We start from the raw sequence: 25,499 nt of genomic DNA on the forward strand, positions 1-25,499 counted from the left end.
TATAAACCATAATTCTTTTTCTATTCCATGGTACTTAATGTAAATCTCATTTACATCAATCATCCACTAGATGTATCTTATACATCATACCGATTATATCATATATAATCAAAATTCCTCTTGTCAATTTGAACATTTCAAATTAACACCAAGAACTGTCCTTAACAGAATCCAAGCTACCAAGGGAACCTCATGGACACGTAGCTCTGAAGCTCCAACGGTAAGTGAATAACTGACTAAACTCTATAGTCTCGAGATTCACCATCCGTTAACTGTCAGACACTTTACTAAAGACCAACAGCTGAACTCTCCTTACTATAGATATATTATGTGTCCATCTTAATCAATCAGCAGTGCGACAACCCTTCACAGATTGCTCGCAAGTATAGCTGGGCTAATAACCATTATGCCCCTGTAGTTACATCTGTCTCCTTAAGTACCACTGATCCCTCTAATGAACATAAATCATAGTTCTACTATGGCTGAGTCTTCTCTTCCAAAAAGAAGCCGTGGCCACTATGTTCAAGCCCTGGAATCAACTCTTAAGGGAGAACTCTCTACTTATCTCTGCTTCGAAAAATGAGTGAATTCCATCTTATGAATTAAGTTCCCAGCTCCCAGATTAGACAAGTCCCCAAAAAGATAGGCATGTTGAGTTGGCAATCTGGCTACTCTCACCCATATTAATCAAAGGACTGCCCTCAAAGGCAGAAGTTCCTAAAACACTCAGGATTGAGGTCGTGTCACCTATGGTCGTTTAGGTGAGATGCAAGTCTCTAGTATCAATGACGTTATATACAGAGTGTAGTCATCTCGTGGTCTAGGTTTTATACAAACTCTTTGTATAGGACACCCTCGCTCCACGTCTCCACATGAATGGTCAGGATCTACCATCCGTAGTAGTTTACAACACTTGCAAACCTCTACAAAGCGGGCCGTATCCGTAATGTCACTAGGATTAGGTATCCCACCTTAATCCTTATACTACAGACCGATTTAGGTTATCACTTAAGGCATGATCCACTTGTATATCACATATACATGCTTAAGTTCACAAAAGATAATCAAGGAGCTTCGTTTATTGGATATGAGTAAATGCCAGAATTAAATAACACTTATTTTATTCATTGAACAATGTGTATCTTTACAAAACAACGAGACTTCGGGAGAATTAGGACACCAATCCCAACAGATAGACGCTGGCACTATGTGCTATGTCTGTCACGACCTTAGTCTATTTAAAACTTATACTGAAACTAAGGATAAGAATATTCTGTTGGGGGATCACCACTCCACGAAAGTTGTTGGAACCGGCAAGGTGGAACTGAAGTTTACCTCTGGGAAGACCCTCACGTTGAAGGACGTCCTGCACACTCCAAAGATAAGAAAGAATTTGGTCTCAGACTATCTCACCAACAAAGCCGGGTTTACTCAAACTATAGGGACAAACTTATATACCCTTATCGAATGAACGGAGTGATTATTGATATTTTGGACAAATTGATATAATTTAAATGTGTTATCTTTTTTATTCCTATATCTTATCTTCGTAATTTGTTATAGTTTAACCTGAGAACAAATTTATAAAACCTAATATAACCTTGAAATCAACATGACACATTGACATCTTCAAATTTCGTTACCATATACGATTTATGGGTGTGGTTAACTTCGACAACCATGTGATACTTTTGTTGATGTCATGATGTGCAAATTTAGTGATAGGATAAATGTAGAAAATTTGGACCTGAAATTTAGGGAAACTTTAGATTTTTTTAGGTCTATCAATGTGGTCCATAAATATCAGTGATGTTTTGCATATATAGGTAAAGTGTGTTGTATTTAATTACCTACACTTGTTGGGTATTTGTAAATGTTGTTGGTAGTCCATAAAATCTGTTATGAATTCTTATTCATCCAAACAAGGAACAAAATTCTAACTTTTCACTAGGGCTACAAAAATATTTGAAGTTAGAGCTCCAATCAATTCAAAAATCATGAGCCATAGTTGCATATAATTTTACTCTTTCAAGAATTTAATTACATTAGATTTTCTTGTCGTTTTAATTTACACATCAAATGTAGCTAAGTGATTAAAGAAGTATTATCTTTTCTTTTTTAGAGGATGAAAGATTCAAATTCCTATTTCTATATTTGTTGAACTAAAAAAATAAACAAATTAACATAGACAAATTATCTTTAAATCCATTACATATCAACTAGTTCGAGCATAGCTAAGTGATTAACAAATGAATATTTGTTAGAGTTAAATAAAAGATCATACATAATGAGAATAACGAACCATTCTAGACATATATACTATTGTTACGTTCCAAAATAATCCTTTTATAAAGCAAATATACATTACGAGTTCCTAAAGAATAATTTTTTTGGTTCCAAAACTTCCATAAAATTCAACAACAATTTTGTAATATTTCATTCCTAATGCAACCATTCAAATCCTTGCTCTGAAAAAATCCATCAAATTGAGTGTAAATTTTATCATGTAATGACTTTAGTCTTTGTAATTTAGGAACACTTTTTATCCTTAATCAATTTTTCAATTCCTTGGGAGCAATGTCATTACAAAATTTAATATGACTAAATTATGTCAAAATAGTTAAAGTATAGGACTAAATTAATTTTGAACTAAAATTCAAGGATTAAAAATGCTCATTAACCAAATTATTCCATACTATTCCCTTCGTTGGAATTTGATCATACTCTCAACAATACGCACTCCATTTTCCATTTTCAAGAATTTTAGGTGCACATAACTAAGTTTTTTTTTAGACTTGAACAATTTCTTTTTGGCCAGTCTCAAGATATTTATCTGCACATCTACATTGATCTAAAGTACAATTAGTTTGTTTCATTTAATTTATTACAACAACTTCTCCGTAATCAATTTTGTACTAATAAGAATGGTATTCTTTATTCACATCCCAAAATCGTAATTCTTTTTTCATTCTAAATTGGAGTTCATATAGTCAAACTACACCCCTAAAATCATCTCTTTCCCATATCAAAGAAACTACGACAAAAATTGAAGTCAAAATTATATGGAACAAAGTTTCAAGATGATGAAGAATCGCCAATATATTCAAGTGGGTGGTTTTCAAAGTTTAAACACAAACAAACACGCAAAGTAAGAACACAAATTGGGTCTTATTCTTACATCGACAAGAAAATTAACTTTTTTTTACAGTCAAAGCAAAAATGCTTTATTAATTTGCTGTGTTCAAATTTCAACCATTGAATTCAAAGAAAAACAAGTCAAGTACTTGGGTCGCTGCCGCCGCTGCCACTCCCTTTTTGGTTTCTATGCTTGTGACACACCACCAGCCAATAATCTTTATCCTAATCTTATTCATATTCAAAATTCTCATTTCTTAACACACCTCCTCCTCTCTCCATCTCAAATATTTAGACTTAATTAAAATAATAATTTTGGTTATTCAACCCTTTTCAATTATATCTAATTTAATAGTTTAAGTCTCATTTAATAACTATTTTGTTTAGACTTTCAGTTTTTAATTTTATATCGGATAGATTTTTAAACTTTCAATTTTATATTTAATAGGTTATGTCGTATAGATCAAAATTTATTAATAATAAAATATAGAAAAGGGCAAAACAATTATGCTTTCTATTTATTATATATATATATTGAAATATCAAATACTAAAAAATTGTCTTTTCTTTCTAAGGCCTATATGCACGTGCGTCAGGTGTTTTTATTTATTTCTATTTTTATTTTGGTGAAAAAATCACAAATAAATGGAAAATTAGGCACGTTTTCCATTTATGCTTTCCATTTCTTCTTATTATTATTTTTTTTAATAAAAAAATTACAATAATGTGTATAATCTGGAAACAAAATCAGACGGCTGCGGCTAATTGGATATCGTGAGAACGTGAAATTTGAAAGTCTACATTTAATTTTTCTCCTAATTGTCTATTCTATTACACCATGGTGTTCAAAAAAATTCGATAACTCAAAAAAATCGATGGGTTGAGTTTCAATAAAAATTTTATGAGTTTGGTTGATTCATTGGTTCAACTAATATAACTCAAACTAATCCGAATTTATTATTAACTTTAAAATATATATTTTTTATTACTTATAACACAATTAGTTATAAATATGTTGATTTTAATTTTATTTAATTTTAATATTTTTTGAATAATGTACTCTTTAACAACTTAGTTTCTTTGCACTTTAGAAAAAAAAAATTCACTATATAAATTGAAATTGAGTTGTTAATCTTAATTCAGTATATGAAAATAATTAATTAAATTTTTACATATTTACGTTTTGCTTCTTTTTAAAACAAAATTTTAAATAAATGATCCGATTAACCCGAACCAATCCAACTCAAATATTTCATGGTTGGGTTGGGTTTGGTTCATTTTTAAATAAGAGTTATTTTGGTTGAAGAAATTTACAATCCGAACAATTGAGTCAGGTCTAAAAAGTATTTCAACTCAACATAACCCAACCTATGAACACCCCTACCCTAATTAATGGCTTTAAATCCTTAATTATTATCAACTATAATAGTTTTATATTATTTTGTTTGTTCACTCCATATTAATTAATATTCAAATTTTGAATGACTTTTTAATGTTTTACTGACCAAATGAAGTATGAGATACTTTCATTTGTTCACTCAATCGAAGTTAATATTGCCATAATTAAACTAAACTTTCAAATGATATACTTTATCAATGTATATTTTGATTATTTTGTTTAATTTTTAAAGCATTTAACTCCATTCAGTCTAAAATTATCATTATCATAATCATGTGGATCGTGATAATAAACATTAGCATGTGAAAATTTTACTCATTTTCATTCAAATACATAGGTTGCACTCTGATTTTTGTTATTTTGATATTTATTTTTATTGATGCCAAATTTTGATTAAAGGTAAACATACTTAGTCGTGACAGCAATTATGAATTTATAATTTAGAGAAAAGAAGATCTACAAAACAGAGCAAAAAAATTCTAATGTCTAAGTCAGAGAATTAGATGTATAGAATAAATCAGAACTTCTAAGTTACCTCATATGAAGTTATTTATAGAGAAAAAAAAGTAATCAATGTTTTGCGTTCACATTACATTATCAAAAGCCACACATTTATTTACGATTTTTTTTTATTCACATATCATCACTTGAAAGGTCAGGAACTCATTCTTGTCTTCTTGACGTGATTTTATTGAAAAGCAAAGCAAAATTTTCCTAAATATATTAAATAATCAAAATACGGAATTTTGGTTTTCCATTTGACCAATTTAATAAAAAAAATTGAGTATAAAGATGAAAATTTGGCTTCTTCCACCGACGTGTCGTTTCATGTGTATCCTAACGTCGTACGATTTCTATTCCCTTTCACATTAATTATTTTCTTCTCTTGAAATTTAAAATCTTCCCATGTTATTACTCGTAATGATTTACTGGAAAAAATATATAATGAGAAGTAAATTTCAAGAGAGTAGTTGAAATTGACTTACGTGGACTCACTTCATTGGATATTGGAAAAAAATTAATTAATTAATTATCAATAAAAAAAACTTACATTATCACCCTTAGTTTTTCTCTTAAAATATAATCTTAAATATAATGTATGTTCATGTTCGTAATAAATACTATTTTTTAAAAACTATCTTAAAGAAAATATATAATAATGTTTAAGGTAATTTTGGATGAAAGGAATAAATTCAAAAAAAATGGTAGCAACAAATAAGATCGAAGCAAAGACAAACCTTGGGCTCAATTTTGGGATAACCATAGTATCAAATTTTCATCTACACGTCGATATTTCCACGTTTCTAAGGGTTCGATACTGATATGAGAGGTGAATCGATATTTTCATTATTATGTTATACAAAAATCCATAAACATACTAATTAAGCAACAAAATATCACTAATATAAATATAAAATAAATAATAGACATGTTGACTTGTTTACAAATCCTAAAATGTTCGTTTACTAATTTAAATTTATTTTTTTAAATTTTTTTGTTTCTATAATTAGAAAGTATATCGATATTTCCATAAAAAAATTTTATAAATTAAGACCTTGATATTTTGTCGACATCAACATTTTAAACATTGGGGTTAACCCTTACCTGAGGAGCCTAGTATATTTAATAGGGTATTAAAAATATGAAGATGCTTAGGTTAAACCTTACTATAAATATACTTTGTAACTTCATTCTCCTATCAATTTCCCTACTTACCGCATGTTTTACTTCCTCTAACACTTTTCAAAGTCTATGTTGTAAATACCATATTGGTGTGCAAGTTTTTCCTTTTGTAAATCACATTATTTCTCTCTTCAAATAAATTCACTATCGTTGTCATGAAAAGATAAAGTACGTTTTTAATTCCAAATTGACGTCAACTATAAATATTTTTTTCCACAAAATTAAGTTTGACTTTTTGAGCTTGTAATAAAATATTTTTGTATGGCTGGATAAATATATAAACCCAAAATAAATTGGAACCCCTATTTATGTGGGTAATTCTTATTAAAAAAAAGAAAAAAGAAAAAAAGATATAACGTTTAAGTCTTTGTGTTGAATTTTGAAGTCACAAACACGGTTTATCCAAACGTAAAATATTTTGGTTGACTAGCCGTCTACGATAGACTTCAGCCGTCCAAATCACCACGTGGAAAGATCTTACGACGGCTCCGACATCCTTCTTTCTCATCGTCGCCTATAAAATCCCAATTCCCACCCCCTTCAAAATGCAACCAAAATTTTCAGTCTGTTCTTCATTCAAATTTGCTCTCATTTTTTCTCTGCATTAATATTCTTATTTCCTTCTATTTTACTTAGCTACCATGCCTGCCGGAGGGTTCTCCACAACGCCGGGTGGCGTCGAGTTCGAGGCCAAAGTCACTCCCATCGTCATCATTTCTTGTATAATGGCTGCCACTGGAGGCCTCATGTTCGGTTACGACGTTGGTGTTTCTGGTCAGCAAATTCTTCTCTAATTAACTTCTTTTATTGAATAATAAATTTCTTCTTCAATTTCTCAAAAGCCATTAAATTTCAAGATAGGATTATTATTGCTATGATTAATTAATTAATTTATTTATTTATTGAGAAAACAGATCAAAGTCAAAAAGGGTGTTTGTTCTTTGTTTGGTGAGACTCTACGTAAAGTACCTTGCACAAGAAATGATTTTCTTAATGAATTATTTATTTTTGGAAAAAAAGGGGTTGTTTTCCATAGGGGGAGCCAAAAAATTCAACAATAATTAAAACATATATAAATTTAGTAAATGAATTTGAAAATTGTGTTTATTTAGTTTAATAATTTCCTATAACTTTCAATTTTGTATAAAAATTTTTTTATGATAAATTAAACACAGAAGTTTTTAAAAGTTTAACTAATCTATTACTTCCAAATTTTGTCTACTAAGTAGATTGATTTTAAAATGTTTGAGATCTGAGAAATGTTATGAACATCGAAATATAGGACTAAATTCATAATTTTAAAAAGAAAGGAAAAGAAAATGTTTTTTTCTTAACGTTTAATTTTTATTAATTTGTGTTATGTTATTAAAAAAACGAATTTAATTGTTAGGTGGGGTAACGTCGATGCCATCATTTTTGAAAAAATTCTTCCCGGTGGTTCATCGGAGAATCGAAGAAGGCGGCGACAGTAACTATTGCAAATACGATAATCAAGGCCTTCAACTATTTACATCATCCTTATATCTCGCCGGATTAACCGCCACCTTCTTCGCCTCCTATACCACGCGCCGCCTGGGCCGCCGCCCCACCATGTTGATCGCCGGTATATTTTTCATACTCGGCACCGTCCTCAACGCCGCCGCACAAAACATCGAAATGCTTATCATTGGTCGAATCTTACTTGGTTGTGGTGTCGGTTTCGCCAATCAGGTAATTTTTTTTAATGCCATTTTATTTATTTATTTCCATTATCATGGGAGTGGTAGCCATTTTCTTTGTCAAATAATACACATTAAAAAATATTAGTTGAAATTGAAAATTAATGTTACCAAGGGAATCGTTTGAAAATAAGGGGCCCGATCCACTATGTTAGTGAATCATGTGACTTCAAAGCATGAAAATTAATGTTTGGTTTTTCAAACTAGTAACGTATTAATTTATAAGTTTAGTTCCTCTGGTTTTATTTATTTCATCTCCCAGTTTAAAAAAAATATCTAAAATCATATATGTCATAAATTTATTAGACAAAAAAAATTCAAAAATTCTATTAAATATTTTTTAACATTGAAATTAAATAGAACATCATGGATAGGCCTCGTGGTAGCAGGAACATTAAAAAAAAACCAAAAGACTAAGAGATCATGAATTCAATCTATGGTAGTCATCTGTACCTAAGATTTAATAATCAACGAATTTTTTTGATACCAAAATATTATAGGAACATATGAATTATCTCGTAAGATCGATGGAGGGACATGTAAAATCCAATAATTTAAACTAATTGTGGTATAAAATTTAGGTTTTTCCTAGTTATTCTTAACCACCTAAAAGTCAGTTTGTCTTCTTATTACATCACATATTTGACCATTTTTAGTGGTGGGATAATAATCTCTTTAATTTTGTCCATCATACATTTAGAAAAAGAAATTATATAGATGAAAAAAGATGATAACTTTAAATTAATGAGAGGAGAACCAACCAAATGACCCAAATTTCTTTGTGAATCTTCTCTTTTCCTTTTGCTTTCCATATCATTTTCTCTCTCTCGAAAGTCGTTTTGTCTTTGAGTTGAATAACGTGATGCTTTGGCCACCTTTTTTATTCCCTTATACATTATTATTTATTTATTTATTATTATTATTATTATTATTATATTTTATTTTTTGTCTTGTGTGGAGGTGTATGATTTTTTATAATTAACCCTAGATTTTTCTATCAAAGTTTGGCAACCTTCTAATGGTTAACCAAATTAGACTATTCCCAATTGTTTAAGTTTAATATTTATTAAAGCTATCCATCTAATCTTGGCTGTGTTTTTGGCCTCTTTGTTAGGTGCTTTTGACTACGAATTTAAATAAAAACAAATTTTATCTTGGGTTAAATTTATTCATCACAATATTTTTAACTACTTAAATCTTAAGTTAGTAGATTATAATAAATTTAATTTCATCAATACTTCAATAATTTTTCCCACTTATAACTCTAAGTAGTAGAAATCAGAGAAAGTTAATTAAAATACCCAAATTATAAAATAAAATATTTAAATAACGTTGTTTTACCTTATTATCACTAGATAAACTCAACCTTCTTTTAGAATAAGAATTCAATTCTACATTGGCTTATAATATAATAAATCCTTGGACTGATTTTGTATTTACAATAGATAGTTTTGAATTCAAATGAGTAAATATAAAATGAATAAAAAAAAAGATATCCACAAACAAAACACGAGATATTTTTATTTATAATGAATTTTTTAAATTAATGTAGATTTAAAATAATAAAATGAAAGGTTTAGCATCTAGGGGGGGAAAATTAAATGGTAATTTATTATCAATTTTAATGAGGTTGTAATGTCTAATCTAAAATAAAATAAATATGAATATTGTGAAATTTAATTTGACTTTTTTTTTTTTTTTTTTGTTATAAACAATTTACAGGCAGTACCACTATTTCTATCGGAAATTGCACCAACGAGAATACGTGGCGGACTTAATATATTATTCCAACTTAATGTCACTATTGGTATCCTTTTCGCCAGTCTCATCAACTACGGAACTGCCAAGTCAGTCTCTTTCTCCTTATTCATATTTCATACCTTTTTTTCTTTTTAAATTTTATTTTCAATTTTAAACACACGTGTCATTTCTAAAATGTCTAGTTGGAAAGTCTAATTCAATAAATTTAATGTATTAAAATAGACTTATAGATTCCATTTTTAAATAAAAATTGTTTTCTTTTTTTCTTTTTTGAAATATCAATACAATCCATGTATTTCTCATCAGGTTCAAATTGGTTTACTTTTGTCAATTTTGAGGTCAACTAAGAACCAAACAAAACCAATCGATTTCATAAAAAAGAGATTCAAATCAGTGTCTAATAAAAAACATTACCAATACTTTTGTTTTTATTGGGTCTGATTTGTTATTGATTTCGTTTTTCTATTTTGAATTTTTTTTATTCTCTTCATTTTTATACATATTTTTATTTTGAATTGGTTCTTTTTGCTATTTTTACTTAAAATTAGGATTTCGTTTGGTAACTATTTTGTTTTTTAAAATTAAGCTAGGGACACTACTCTCACCTCCAAATTTCTTTCTTTATTATCTACTTTTCACTAATGGTTTAAAAAATTAAACCAAATTTTGAGAATAAAAAAAATAGTTTTCAAAAAGTTATTTTTATTTTTGGAATTTAGCTAAAAATTCAATTATTGTACCTTAAAAAAGATGCAAATTATTATAAGAAATGTGAATGAAATAGGCTTAATTTTCAAAAACAAAAATAAAAAATCAATAGTTATTAAACGAGGCCAAAGGGATTTGTTTGAGTATCCTTTTTTGACATTTTTCCCATAATATATATATATTTTTTTATGAACAATAAATAATCACGCATAATAATAATTAAAATACTTAAAAGCACTTCAGGTTAAATTTTATTTTTAAGGTAGACATATTTCTTTGATTTAGTTTGATTTTGAATGGTTTTTCCAATACCAAAACTCATTTTGTTTTTGTTTTAGATACAAACTAAGATGTCCACTTTTAAACTAAAAAAAAAAAAAAAAAAAAAAAAACCCAGTAAATTAGTTTGGTTTGATTTGGCTTTTCGGTTCTTTTGGTTTTTATTATACACTTCAACCTAATTCAATTCATCAAACTTTAGAAATAATTTGTTTTAGAAACCCAAAGGTTGTTAATTAAATTAACATTATCACTAACAAACCGATGATGATGATAATTAATTTCAGAATCAAAGATGGATGGGGATGGAGACTATCATTAGGATTAGCCGGAGTTCCCGCCGGTTTACTCACAATCGGAGCTCTATTAGTAGTGGAAACCCCAAACAGTTTGATCGAACGAGGTCGTTTAGAAGAAGGAAAAGCCATTCTAAGAAAAATCAGAGGAACCGAAAATATCGAACCGGAGTTTCTAGAATTGGTCGAGGCGAGCCGGATCGCAAAAGAAGTGAAACACCCCTTTAGAAACTTGCTCAAGCGGCGGAACCAACCGCAGCTCATCATCGCCGTCGCACTCCAGATCTTCCAGCAACTCACCGGAATTAATGCCATTATGTTCTACGCCCCGGTGTTGTTTAATACTTTGGGTTTTAAGACCGACGCCGCCCTTTACTCCGCCGTCATCACCGGAGCTGTTAACGTTGTTTCTACTGTTGTATCGATCTACTCTGTTGATAAGCTTGGTCGTCGCATTCTTTTGCTTGAAGCCGGCGTTCAGATGTTCATTTCTCAGGTAATTTTAAAACTGTCTAATAAATCTTTGGATTTTCAATTTACAACATTTAAACTCACGTTTGATTTGAAAGGTTAGAGTCTCTCTACACATAAAAATCAACTTTGTATCAAATAAAAATCAGTTAATTTCGGAAATTTTCGAATATATTATTATTAGACACATAAATGAAGGTTGAATTTAATTATAAATTTAGTTATTGAAGTTTGAGATTTAATATTTGTTGGAATTCTTAACTTTCAAAATTATAATTTTAGTTCTTAATTTTTTTTAATTCACAAATCTACTAGATGTAATTTAAAGTTTAGGGAATGGTAACATTTTTATTTATATATAGCATATTTATGATCTCTTAAAAATTTTGAATCTATCCAATTGAAAGTTCAAAAATTTATTAGACATTTTTTAAAATTCAAGGACCTATTTGAGATTTATCTAATACTTTAGAAGTTTATAGATATATTAGAAACAAAATTAAAAGTATAAGAATTTATACTACTAGACCATGAAATTAAAAATGGAGAGAATGATTAGACATGTTTTAAAGCACTAAGACCTTTTAGTTCATAATAAAAACTAAAATGTGCAATTGGATGAACAGGTTGTGATCGCAGTAATCTTGGGAATCAAAGTGAAAGATGATACGAACAATCTCCACAATGCACTAGCCATAGTTGTGGTGGTAATGGTTTGCACATTTGTGTCTTCCTTCGCTTGGTCATGGGGTCCTTTGGGATGGCTAATACCAAGTGAAACCTTCCCTTTAGAAACTCGATCGGCGGGGCAGAGTATCACTGTTTGCGTCAATCTCCTTTTCACTTTCGCCATTGCTCAAGCCTTCCTCTCCATGCTTTGTCACTTCAAGTTTGGCATCTTCCTCTTCTTCTCTGGTTGGGTTCTCGTCATGTCTGTCTTTGTTTTATTTTTACTGCCAGAGACCAAGAACGTTCCTATTGAAGAGATGACCGAGAGGGTCTGGAAGCAACATTGGCTCTGGAAGAGGTTTATGGACTACGACGACAAGGATCAAGATCGTCATCGTCATGCAGAGGAAACTGTAAAGCCGATTGGATCAGTGAAGAATGGAATGAGTAATGGTAATGGGTTCAATTCAGTTTCATATCAGTTATAAATTAAGATTTTGGAAGCAACAATACCTATCTACTAGTCGGGTTAAAACAACAAGCTAATGAAAAAGATTGTCACACGGTAAATTGTGATTTGGCCACAAAGCTGGACTGGAAAAAGTAAATGCAACTCGACCAACTGACAACTAGTTTTTTTTTTTTTTTTTTTGGAATATGTGAATTGGTTGGTTAGTTAGTTATATTAGTTAGTTGGAGCTCAATATGTTTGTTGTTAGTTATTGTTATTTTGTTTAATTTACCTTTTGTTCAAATTATTTTTATTGTGGGAAACAAAAAACAGAAAAAGCAATTTAACTTTGGAAATTTTATGCTGTTTTGAAAGTAATCGAAGTGGCAGAGCTTGTATTTTGCTCTCTTTAAATTTTATTCATGTTTACATTTGTTTTATTATTAGTTTTGTTTTTCTGTAAATATATTTATTGTTTTTGTTTGGTTTGATACGTTTATGAATGTTCAATCCCAGTGGAGATGACTTCTTTCAAACACATAATATACTTTTGAAATTTAGTATATCAATAGAAAATTTGTAATAATTGAGAAAACTCCAACAATTACCCAATGAAATACTGATCTTATACCACTACTATGGTGTTTAACTATCAACATTTATGACAAGTTAAGAACATTTTTAGTAGAGAGCTTGAAAATATAGAACTCAAAATATTTTTTGGCGTACCTCAAATGTATTATACTCAGATGATTGTTTAAAACTATCATTTTGTAATTTGTTGGGTCATTGATTGGGCTATTAATTATTTAATTGTACCTTTACTTATTGATCCAAACTTTTAAAGGAATTATTTATCTTTTCTTAAATGGTCGAAATTTGATGGTGAATCTAAGTTTGTGTAATTGGGTCTCGAGAGTAGAACTCTTAGGTCGAGCTTAAGTTTGTGCTCTCTTTCTTATATGCCTAAACTTGAGCACCCATGGGCCGATCAATCAACTTGTCTTACCACTATAGGTTGACCTCCCTTATTTCTAAGATTGATTATTCCTTAGAATGATCTGCTGGATCATCCTCTTAAGTTTACATATTTAAGGTTGCTCTTTGGTCTAGAAAGATATGTTTTTCCATATAGTATTCTCCCACATTTTTGTTTATTGTTGGCCTGAAAAAAACTCGTCCAATTACTTTTTAATCTAAATTTATGTTAACTCGTTAACTATTTCGTCTTCAAAACTCATAAAGAGATGAAATTGAAGCCAAACTAAACTTAGTTTAATGATGACTGACATGTTTGATTTTGGAAATTCGATTTTCATCATTACAATTATTGTACTAAAAAAAGAGGCAAAATTGAAAATTTTCAAAACTATAAGGATTAAATTAAAAATAAAAAAGCACCATGCATTTTAGTAACTAAAACATGAATTCAATTTTGATTAAATTTTGTATTTAAAAAGTTAATAAATATTATCGGGGGTTCTCTCATGAAAATTGAGAATATTAGGTTTTGATTATTCTAACAAGAAAAGTTGTTAGATGTAGATCTCCATAATACAATCAAATAAGCAATATTGTGAAGAAGAAGATCATGTTTGTTGTATAATGATATCGCCATTTTCTTCAAGATCATGTTTGTTGTACAATGATATCGTCATTTTCTTCAAGATCATGAGTGTAGAAAAGGTTTGGTGAAATATGCTTTGTTCTATCTTCTTTAATGTATCATGCAAGCTATGTTGTTTTCGTATAATATTATTGAAGGGTTTTTATTAGAAGACAAGCCACATGTTTCATGAATGTGCTGAGTCATTGATCTTAGCGATATGCATGCTCGACTAGCCTCATGAATTGTAAGAATTTCATCATGATTGGAGGAAGTGGTCGTTATGGTCTGTTTCATCGATCACCATGATATAGTAGTTCCTTTACCAGATAACCTGTTTAAGATCTAGCTTTCGTATGAATCAGATAAATATCTTGAATCTGCATAATGACCGCACACCCGCGTTGCACTAAATGATCGCCCGCGATTATCTAAACGATCGCTTACCTTAACAATGTTATATTCTGAGACTAATCAAGATCAAAATTAATTTATTTAAATAAAACAAACTCATATAAATTGTTCCTCGGAGATAACAGAATATATGCTTATTTTCGTTTCAATGTCTTTTTATTGGAAAAGAACTATATCTTGCTAATAAATTTATTGAAAATGCAATATCTGGTCTTGTATTATTAGCAAGATACATAAGTGCACCGATTGTTTTAAGATATGGTACTTCAGGATCAAGAAGTTCTTCATTATCTTCTCAAGGTCGAAGTATATATTTCTTTATATCCAATGAACGGGCTTCCATTAGAATATTTAATGGATGTGCTTTGTTCATATAAAATCTTTTCAAAATTTTCTTCAAGATCATGAGTGTAGAAAAGCTTTGGTGAAATATGCTTTGTTCTATCTTCTTTAATGCATCATCATCTGATTTGAACTATGCAAGCTATATTGTTTTCGTATAATATTGTTGAAGGGTTTTTATTAGAAGACAAGTCACATATTTCATGAATGTGCTAAGTCATTGATCTTAGCCATATGTATTCTCGACTAGCCTCATGAATTGCAAGAATTTCAGCATGATTTGAGGAAGTGATCGTTGTGGTCTGTTTCACCGATCACCATGATATAGTAGTTTCTTTACCAGATAACTTGTTTGAGATCTAGTTTTGTATGAATTAGATAAATATCTTGAATCTGCATAACCAACTAGATCACAATTGATTTATTTGAATAAAACAAACTCATATCGATTGTTCCTTGGAGATAACAGAATATATGCTTATTTCTGTTCCAATGTCTTTTTCTTGCTAATAAATTTATTGAAAATGCAATATCTGGTCTTGTATTATTAGCAAGATACATAAGTGCACCAATTGCTCTAAGATATGGTATTTCAGGACCAAGAAGTCCTTCATTATCTTCTCGAGGTCGAAGTATATATATTTCTTTATATCCAATGAATGGACTTCCATATACGATGACAACTTCCGGGCACTCATGCCCGATCGTGAAACTGCCTGTTTGTAATATTTAATGGATGTGCTTTGTTCATATAAATTTTTTTCAAAATTTTTCCTGTATAAGTTGACTGATGAATAAATATTCTATCTGTTAAATGCTCAATTTGCAAACTAAGGCAAAATTTTATTTTTTCTAGATCTTTCATTTCAAATTATTGTTTAAGATATTCTATTGCCTTTGAAAGCTCGTCAGGAGTTCCAATTATATTCAAGTCATCAACATATACAGTTATAATAGCAAATCTTGATTATGATTTCTTTATAAAAACACATGGACACATTGGATTACTTTGATATCCTTCTTTCAATAAATATCCACTCAGACGATTGTACCACATCTATCCTGATTGTTTCAATCCATATAGTGATCTATGTAACTTTGTTGAATACCATTCCCGGGAATTTGATGTCTATGTTTCAGGTACCTTAAATCTTTCTGGGATTCTCATAGAAATATCATCATCAAGAGATCCATATAAATATGCTGTGACTACATCCATAAGATGCATATCCAGACTTTTGTACATAGTCAATCCAATTAAATATCTTAATGTAATTGCATCCACCACCCGAGCATACTCTCCTCAAAATCAATACCAGATCTTTGTGAAAAATCTTGTGTAACTAGTTTTGCTTTATATCTTATGACCTCATTATTTTCATTTCTTTTCCTCACAAATATCTATTTGTATCCCATAGGTTTAACACCTTCTGGTGTTCGGACTACTGGTCGAAAAACCTGACGTTTGAAAAGTGAGTTTAATTTTGCCTCGTTGCATCTTTCTACTGAAGCCAATCTTTTCCATGTCGATATTTTTCAACAGATTTTGGTTCAGGATCCTCATTTTCAGATATAATTTCAAGAGCAATATTATACGCAAAAATGTTGTCAATATTTACATTAGTTCGATTCCATCTTTTTCCTGTCATGACATAGTTTATTGAAATCTCATTATTATCTTTAGGTATTTCACCTTCCTCACTAGTCACGTTGAGGATTTCTTTATGGGTATTTACATCATCAACCAAGTATTTTTACTATTAATTATTTTTCGTTTATGAGGATTTTTATTTTTGGAACCCACTGGTCTACCACGCTTCTGCCGTGTTCCAGAATCATTATTGACAACTTGTTGGGTTGGAATATTAATTTTTTATGGAACATTTGCAGTTGATATATGTGACTTAGTTGCTTTCTTTGCATCTATAGATACATATGGTAATTGATTTGCTATATTTTGTAAATGAATTATTTTTTTAACTTTAAGTTCATATTGATCTGTACGGAGATCTAAACGAGATAATAACGATGCATTCCATGTAATTTCTTTTTCCAATTTCTTAATTCCTCCTCCTATTGTTGGAAAATTTGTTTCATTAAAATGACAATCAGCAAACCGTACAGTAAATGTATCACCCGTCAGAGGCTCAAGATATTTAATAATTGATGGGGAATCATATCCAACATATATTCCTATTCTATTTTGAGGACTCATCTTTGTGTGTTGTGGTGGAGCATTTGGAACATATACTGCACATCAAAAAATTCTCATATGGGAAATATTTTGCTCATAACTATAAACTCATTGTAATGGTGAGTACTTATGATAAGCTACTGGCTTAATGCATACAAGTGATGTTGCATGCAAAATAGCATGTCCCTATATAGATGAAGGAAACTTAGCCCTCATAAGTAATGGTCTTGCAATTAATTACAAACGTTTTATAAATGATTCTACTAAACCATTTTGTGTATGAACATGAGCTACAGAATTCTCATCACTTATCCAAATTGACATATAATAATTATCAAAAGCTTGAGATGTAAATTCACTAGCATTATCAAGACGAATGGTCTTAATTATATAACTAAAAAATTATGCTCTTAACTTAATTATTTGAGCAAGTAATCTTGCAAATGCAAGATTTTGACTTGATAATAAACAGAGGTGTGACCATCTACTTGATGCATCTATTAATACCATAAAATATCTAAATAGTCCACTTGGTGGGTTAATGGGTCTACATATATCACCATGTATTCATTCTAAAAATGCAGGTGATTCAGTCCCCACTTTAGCTGGTGATGGTCTAGTTATCAATTTTCCTTGAGAGCAAGCATCATATGATAATTCATTAGATTGAAGAATCTTCTGGTTCTTCAATGGGTGTCCATTTGAATTCTCAATAATTCTCCTCATCATTATAGATCTTGGATGACCCAATCGGTCATGCCAAATTGTAAATATGTCTGAATTTATGAACTTCAGGTTTATTGTTGCATATGTTTCAATTACTCGTATATGAGTATAATATAATCCAGAAGATAAAGCAGACAACTCTTCCAATATACGTTTTTCATTTGAGACAGTGATATAATATATAGATATTCTACATTATTCTTACTATCAGTCTCATTATGATAACCATTTGTAACGTATATCTTTAAAACTTAGAAGATTTTTCTTTGATTGACTAGAGAACAATGCATTGTCAATTATAAATTTTGTTCCTATAGGCAAAATAATATTTACTTTTCCAAAACCTTCGATTAAGTATTATGTGTAGTTACACTATCTGTTAGACATAGATGTTCTTTGCTCATTTTGAAATACCCAACATATGAAAATGAGCCATGTTTCTTCATAAAAAGAAAATAATTACAATAAGAAAAACAACACTTAAAATATACAAAAATTACTTAAAAAAACATGAAGATAAATAAAAGAAAATAATAACATTAAGCTTAGATATTCTCAAAATCAAAACAAACACTTGATATTCCATCAACTGTGCCAATCTTCTCTTCATTAGATTCAAATAAGTCCGCCACATCCAAATTTGTCATATGGGATGGGTCAAATATATCATTATCTTGGTATGCAAAATTTGCTTCCATATTTTTTCCTTTTTCCTTCAAGGAGGCTTGATAGAGGTCAACTAAGTGTTTTGACGTACGATAGGTACGTGACCAATGCCCAATCATTTCGCATCGGAAGTATTTATTTTCAACACTTTTTGAACTCTTATCTTATGGAGCTTTTCTTTTATGATCATCATTTTGTGTGGTTCTTTTGAAATTTGAATGATTAAAACGACCACCACGAAAATAATAATTATTTCTTCCTCTACCACGGTCATGACCTCGAACGCGACCACAATCTTGACCACGATTATTATTAAAATTCACAGCATTCAGTTCAGGGAATGGTGTTGTTCCAGTTCGTCGAGATTCATGATTTTTCATCAATAACTCATTATTTTGTTCAGCCACGAGAAGACATGAAATTAATTCAGAATACTATTTAAAATCTTTTTCTCGATATTGCTGCTGCAAGAGCATATTTGAGATATGAAATGTAGAAAATGTCTTTTCTAACATATCAACATCAGTAATTTTTTCTTTGCATAATAACAAATTTGAACTGATTTTAAATGATACGAAATTGTAATCACTTACTGATTTAAAATTTTGTAGCCTCAAATACATCCACTCATTACGAGTTTTAGGAAGAATAACCGTCTTTTGATGATCATACATTTCTTTCAAATTTTTCCACAAGATACAGGGATCTTTTGTTGTAAAATATTTCATTTTTAATCCCTCATGGAGATGATGACGAAAGAAAATCATACTTTTACTTTTTCCTGACAGGATGTCCTATTTTCTTCTTTAATTGTTTCTCCTAAGTTCATAGCATCTAGGTGAATTTCGACATTGAGCATCCATGACAAATAATTATTGCTATTAATGTCAAGGGTCGTGATTTCTAATTTTGTAAGATTTTTCATGGTAACACTATCACAAAATATTGTATTTATATTAGAAATTTAATAGATATTGAATATGCAAAATAACATTAAATTTATTAATTATAACGAAGAGGGAAAAACTGGCATACCTTTAGGACCTACCTTTAGCGAAGAAAACGACAAGAGCTCGTGCTGATAACGTGTTATGAAATTGAGGACTACGACGAGAACACAGATATAGAGAGAATATAACATAATAATATATTTATATAATATAATATAAAATAAAATAACTAAAAACATAAAATAACTAAAATTATAAAATTGGATAATATGAAAATTAGTGGAATTTTGAAGTTGCATTATCACCAATGTATGTGTGATTTTAAGATCCACCAAATGCCACTATTTAAAGGCAAAATCGAAGTAGGATGTGTACTTACATGACAAACATGAATACTACAAGGCAAACAATATGGAGGGTGACACATGACTTTTGGGAGACTAAGCAATGAACATCTATTTAATATTCATAATAATTGGGTCTTATTACTAATTTGATCATACTTTTAATGATTTCCTTTTCTAATAAAAAAAAGCATCAAATTCCTCTCCAACAAACTTCCTATTAACAAAATCTCCAAACAATCCTATGACTTTGATCTATTATTTGTTTTTTATCCAAAAACTTTCATTACTACGCCACTAAATTTCACTTTTGTTAAACATGGATACCTCTTGGAAAATTCAAGATTGGAGTATATAAAGGAAGCTTCCAAATCAAAATTTTCCAATGCGGGATTCTCCAACTAAAGGTTGTTTTTTTTTTTTTTTTTCGAAAATTAAATTTCATCCAACAAACATTTTAGTACTTCATCCACATAATTAGTCACTAAGAATTATTTTGATCCAGAACATGGTGTAAAATTATCTTTAATTATCTAGTATTGATGTGTTATATACACTATATATAAGTCTTTATAAAGAAATCCCTTTTAATTTTATTCAAAACTTCTTTTCATAAGATTGTTTGTTGTTACTTATAAATCTATAATCTTCTTTCCTTCTAATTAATATATACGTTTTTTGGGTCCCACATTACTGTAAATATCGTATCTAACCTTATTTATCATAATCTCTCTCACAACCAACCCAATAGGTGACAATAGTTCTTCACCAAATTATCAATTCCCTATATTCCATTGTGTGTGATATGTGTCCTCTCATGATCATGGGTGATGGTGATGAGAAATATTGATCCAATCATGGTTGTTTGGACCAAAGTCCAAATCTTAGTTGTAGACAAATCAATATGCAAAGAAGTTGGTGAATCATATCAATATATAATAACAAAAAATGTTGAGCAAAAAGAAGCTTCTAATTAATTGTTTGCCCTAACTTAAAGACAACATCTTATGTGGCTGCAAATATGCCCCCAATAAGCACTAAAAAGACACTTCAATCATTTCATTTTTTTTCAATTGAAACTTGGTTTTTATAGAATCGATAATTTAAGTTGGTAACAATTTAATCCTCTCTATTCTTTTAAATTTATAACAATTTATAAACAACTCTCATCAAAATTAAGTATCAATTGTTATTACATAAAGATTTAGTTACGTTTTATAGTTTATAGACAAATTTGATCCCATTTAATTTATAACATATTAAAATTTTCATTCAATCTAAAAAGTATATTGACTAAATTATTATTTATTAAAATTTAAAAACTAAATTGTTACTAATTTGGAAACACATGTACCAAATCACTATCAAATTAAAGCTTGTGAACTAAATTGTTACTTTTATAAAATTAGTTTATGAACAAAAACTGTTTTTAACGTATAAAATATTTCACTGGTTAAAAAATTTGGAAGACATTAACTTTGGTAGGAAAATTAATTTTTCCCTAAATAATATTTAGTCATCCCTATTATAGAGTTAAAAGAAGGATCTTCTCTCTTAAAGAGACAACTTTATATTCAATATTTTGGTAACTCAGTAGAAACAATGATATGAAAAATTCCTCCATTTATGACCTACCTTAAAAAAAATCTTTAATTAAAGTAATATTTTATTTAAAAGAAAAATATGTATATATAACTAGTAATTTTCTAACGACTTACCAGCAGGGTTTAAACATTCCATTCTTTCCTTTGAAGTTTTTCAACTTCAACCATTAATGGCCCAACCAAAAATTTGGAAAGGAACGATTTTATTTTATTGAAAAAGGAAAGGAAATAATTATAAAAAATCATATATAATATCAAATTTATATTTCCATCTAAAGTCAGAATCATGACACCCATCAATATTTTCCCTTTTAATTATTTTATTTTTTTTTGTGAAAGATCCAACGGATGAATTAAAACGCTTCCTTCTTTTACTGCAAATAAATTCTGATTAGCTAATTCAAAAATATGGTTAAAAATTAGATGACTCTTAATTAATATTAATTATTATTGGATTTGGGGCCCTTTCGGTTTCATGTAATGAATTTTCATTGGTTGATAATGTGAACAGTTTTCAAAATCTTTTGATGAATGACATGCCACCTATTTTTTTTTCATATCATTTTTCTAAATATTGGGGAAAAATACAATTTTTTATCTAGGATTTTGAATTAATTTCTACATTCAATCTATTTCATGATTTCAAAATATTATAATTTTTTTTTGAGATTTAAGTTTTATTTTAATTGAATCCCTTAAATTTGAAAGTTTACATTTCACTTCAACTTTCAGCTTTCAGGATTAAGGTATATTAATTAATTTTAAATAATTAAAATTATTAATGTTTAATTAAGTTTCACTACTAAATTTTATTTTAAAATTTTATGTAATAACTATTTTTAGTTAATTAATAGATATTAATGTGAAAAGAATATTTAATGAAAAATCGAAATTGTAAATTTTGAAATCTATAAACCAAATTGAAATAAAATTCAATCATAAAACAAAATGGTACCATTTTGAAATTTGAATACTAAATTGAAATTAAGTTCAAGGACTAAATATTTAACATTTTAAAATCTGAAAACTAAATGAAATCGAGAAAATATATTTTTTTCACAATTTAAATTAAAACAATTTGAATAAAAAGGAAAGATTGAAATAAAGAAACTTTCTTAGATTCTAAGATCCAATGTCCAAAATGAGGTCACCCAAAAAAAAAAAAAAAAAAAAACTAAATTAATCTAAAAGAACCTACAATACATCAAAAGATATCTTTTTTCTTTATATATAAATTGAGATAATGGGGGAAGGCACAGCCTTTTTTAAGCTATATATTATCCATCCATCTTTAGTACAAAGACCCATTTTTGAGCGAAAGTGATAAAGTTTAGAGAGAAAAAATGGGTTTTGCGGCAGTGGTGACGACGGCGGTGTTGGTAGTGGTGATGTCGTTGATGTCGGAGATGGCAGTGGCGGCGGTTTACAAGGTTGGAGACGCCGCCGGGTGGACCATCATCGGCGGTGTCGACTACAAGCAATGGGCTGCTACTAAGTCTTTCCAACTCGGCGATGTCATCGGTAACTTTCTGATTAACATTTTATTTAAAAATTTCAAACTTTTGGATCATAATAAATTAAATCCAATTTTCATGCTTTTTTTTTTTTTCATCTTCATGTTTTTTTATTGTCCAATTTTTCCTCTTTTTTACATAAAGATTTTTTAGTGAATAAGTTGGATACAATATATATATCCCAGAGTTTTTTCTTTGTTTTAAAAAATACCTCTATATGCCGAAGTTTAAATAATTAGCATAATCGAAGTTTTGATCTCTCATTTTGTAGTTATCATACAATTTTTTTAATATTACAAACATTACTCTTGATATTTCATAAAATTCCAAAACTATTTTTGGACTAGAAATCAAGATTAAAATTAGTACTTAGACAATAAAACAAGGAATCAAAATAAAAATTGGACCCAAACGCCACTTTGGTGTCTCGACTTCCATACAAAATTATAATCATTTAAAAAAAAAAAAACTTTAAGGTTTTTGGTTGCTTGTGAGAGGATGTATTCTTTTTTTTTTTTTTTTGGTCATGTTCGACAAAGAGAAAAAAAAAAGGTCATAGGTTTTGAGAATGGTTATAGGTTTGAAAGAAAGTTCCAAAAAATAAAACAAAAAAGGGGAAGGGGAAGGAGAACGGGGAGCACCCACCATTCACGAAACAACAATTAGTTGGGCTACAAGCATGTGATAGTGGGCCAGATATAATGGGCCTTGTAGGGCCCATTTGTACAACCTTTTTCCACCCCACTCACTCACGCCTTCATTATTGTTATTACACCTCTTCAAATAACCTCTTCCTTTTACCTTTTTTTTCTTCTTTCCACTCTTTTTAATTCACTTTTTTTTCTCCCTTTTCAAATTCCATAATTGTCCTTTTTGTATACCCAATTTGCATTCTTTATATTTGACAAATCTTAGGGACAATTTCGTAACTACCTACTTCTTTACCTTTACAATGGCATATATCTTTTGTTGCTCATGTATTATTTGTTATTATTGTCGCTCCTAATCAAATACTTTCAAATATTCTATTTTTGCTTATTAACTTTTTAAATTTTCACTTTTAGTCTTATTAACCTAAAGTTTTTGCAAATTTAATCCTTTAACTTTTATCTTCTGTCCAAATAAATTTATGAACATTAAAATGTATTAATTATCTAAATTTTCTATTTTGTGTGTTCGATTCAACATTTTTTTAGAATTTACAAACCTAGTAAACATAAAATTAAACTTTGCATCTAATAAGCCATTCAAATTTTAATTTTTAATCCACAATTCTTGTGAAATTTTAAATAATATCAAATTTGTCAATAAACCTATTAGAACTTATTAAAACTTTTAGTCTAGTAACCTATACACAAATCTAAAAGTTAAGAAACTAAACTTTAACCAAAATTTTAGTACTATACATTTATAAATTTGATTTTTAATTTCTACTTAAAGTTTGTAAGCTTTCAAAAATATCCACCTTTTAGTTTTTTTAAAAAAAAATTTAAAACTCGTTTGATAACTATTTTGTTTTTTTATTTTTATATGTGACGTTAGCCACATACATTCGACTCCATGCATGAATAATTGGTTTAACTCCATACTTTAACATATTGAAAACATGTGTTGAAAAATTGTCTATCATCCAAGAAAAGAAGATAAACCAGTTTGTCATCCTCAAATTGTGAAATATGTTATATGTAAGGATTATTATTAGATAGCCAGATTGTGTCGGTTTGATGGAAAAATATGGTACTGAAAAATGATTGAAATGATGGTGGTGGGTTTGTTTGTTGGTTGGTTTGTTTTGACAGTATTCGAGTATAATCCCAAATTCCACAATGTAATGAGAGTAACGCATGAGATGTACAAATCATGCAATGTGTCACGCCCAATTGAGACTCATACTTCCGGCAACGATTCCATCACAATTCAAACCAGAGGACATCATTTTTTCCTCTGTGGCGTTCCTGGCCACTGCCAGACCGGCCAGAAGGTCGACATCAATGTCCAACGCCTCAATTCCGCCGCCGCTGCCCCTCAGCCCTCCGCCTTGGCCTCCCCCTCCGTCCCCATCGCCCACACCCCCGCCGCACCGGCACCTAAAGCCGCCGCCCCTCGCGTCGGGGCTGGATCTGCGATGTTGCTTTTGGCCTTGTCTGTTGTAGCGATTGGGGTTCTTGCTTAACAAAGGGATTGGTCTTCATTATTGGGCAACAGAGACAATTTTACCTTGCTGCCTCCCCCTTTTTTCCCAATAAATTGCAGACCCTTTTGTTTCGCTTTGGGTAGCAGATTTTTGTATTTTGTAGTGGCAGTTTGTTATTGTTCTCTTTCTTTATATACATATGTTTTTTTTTTCTTTCAATTTTGAAGCCTTGTACTTTGGAAATAATGAAAATGTTCGTTTCATCTTGAGTATAATATGCTTAATTAGTTAGTTTTTGGATTTCTTTTTTTTTAAAAAAATAATTTTTCTCTAAAAGATTGAAGCTTCGATTCTCAATTTAGTTGTTGTATCAAAAAAAAAAAAAATTACTTTTTTTTTTTAGGATTCAAGGCTAACTTATTGATCAAAGTTATA

The 25,499-nt window shown here is 29.6% G+C and overlaps 2 protein-coding genes across 2 annotated transcripts; both read left to right on the plus strand.

Annotated features, from left to right (window-relative positions):
• The first annotated feature begins 6,758 nt into the window (after positions 1-6,758).
• On the plus strand, positions 6,759-13,063 carry LOC120068463 (sugar transport protein MST4-like). The gene is made up of 5 exons (XM_039020248.1): positions 6,759-6,991; positions 7,608-7,927; positions 9,658-9,782; positions 10,971-11,475; positions 12,077-13,063. The coding sequence occupies exons 1-5, from the start codon at positions 6,859-6,861 to the stop codon at positions 12,605-12,607; spliced, it is 1,614 nt and encodes a 537-aa protein (XP_038876176.1). The 5' UTR covers positions 6,759-6,858; the 3' UTR covers positions 12,608-13,063.
• Positions 13,064-22,656: 9,593 nt separating this feature from the next.
• LOC120092739 (mavicyanin) lies at positions 22,657-25,325 on the plus strand. The gene is made up of 2 exons (XM_039050911.1): positions 22,657-22,937; positions 24,730-25,325. The coding sequence occupies exons 1-2, from the start codon at positions 22,760-22,762 to the stop codon at positions 25,101-25,103; spliced, it is 552 nt and encodes a 183-aa protein (XP_038906839.1). The 5' UTR covers positions 22,657-22,759; the 3' UTR covers positions 25,104-25,325.
• Positions 25,326-25,499: the final 174 nt, after the last annotated feature.

Source organism: Benincasa hispida, chromosome 12 (assembly GCF_009727055.1).
Source record: "Benincasa hispida cultivar B227 chromosome 12, ASM972705v1, whole genome shotgun sequence".
Taxonomy (NCBI): Eukaryota; Viridiplantae; Streptophyta; class Magnoliopsida; order Cucurbitales; family Cucurbitaceae; genus Benincasa; species Benincasa hispida.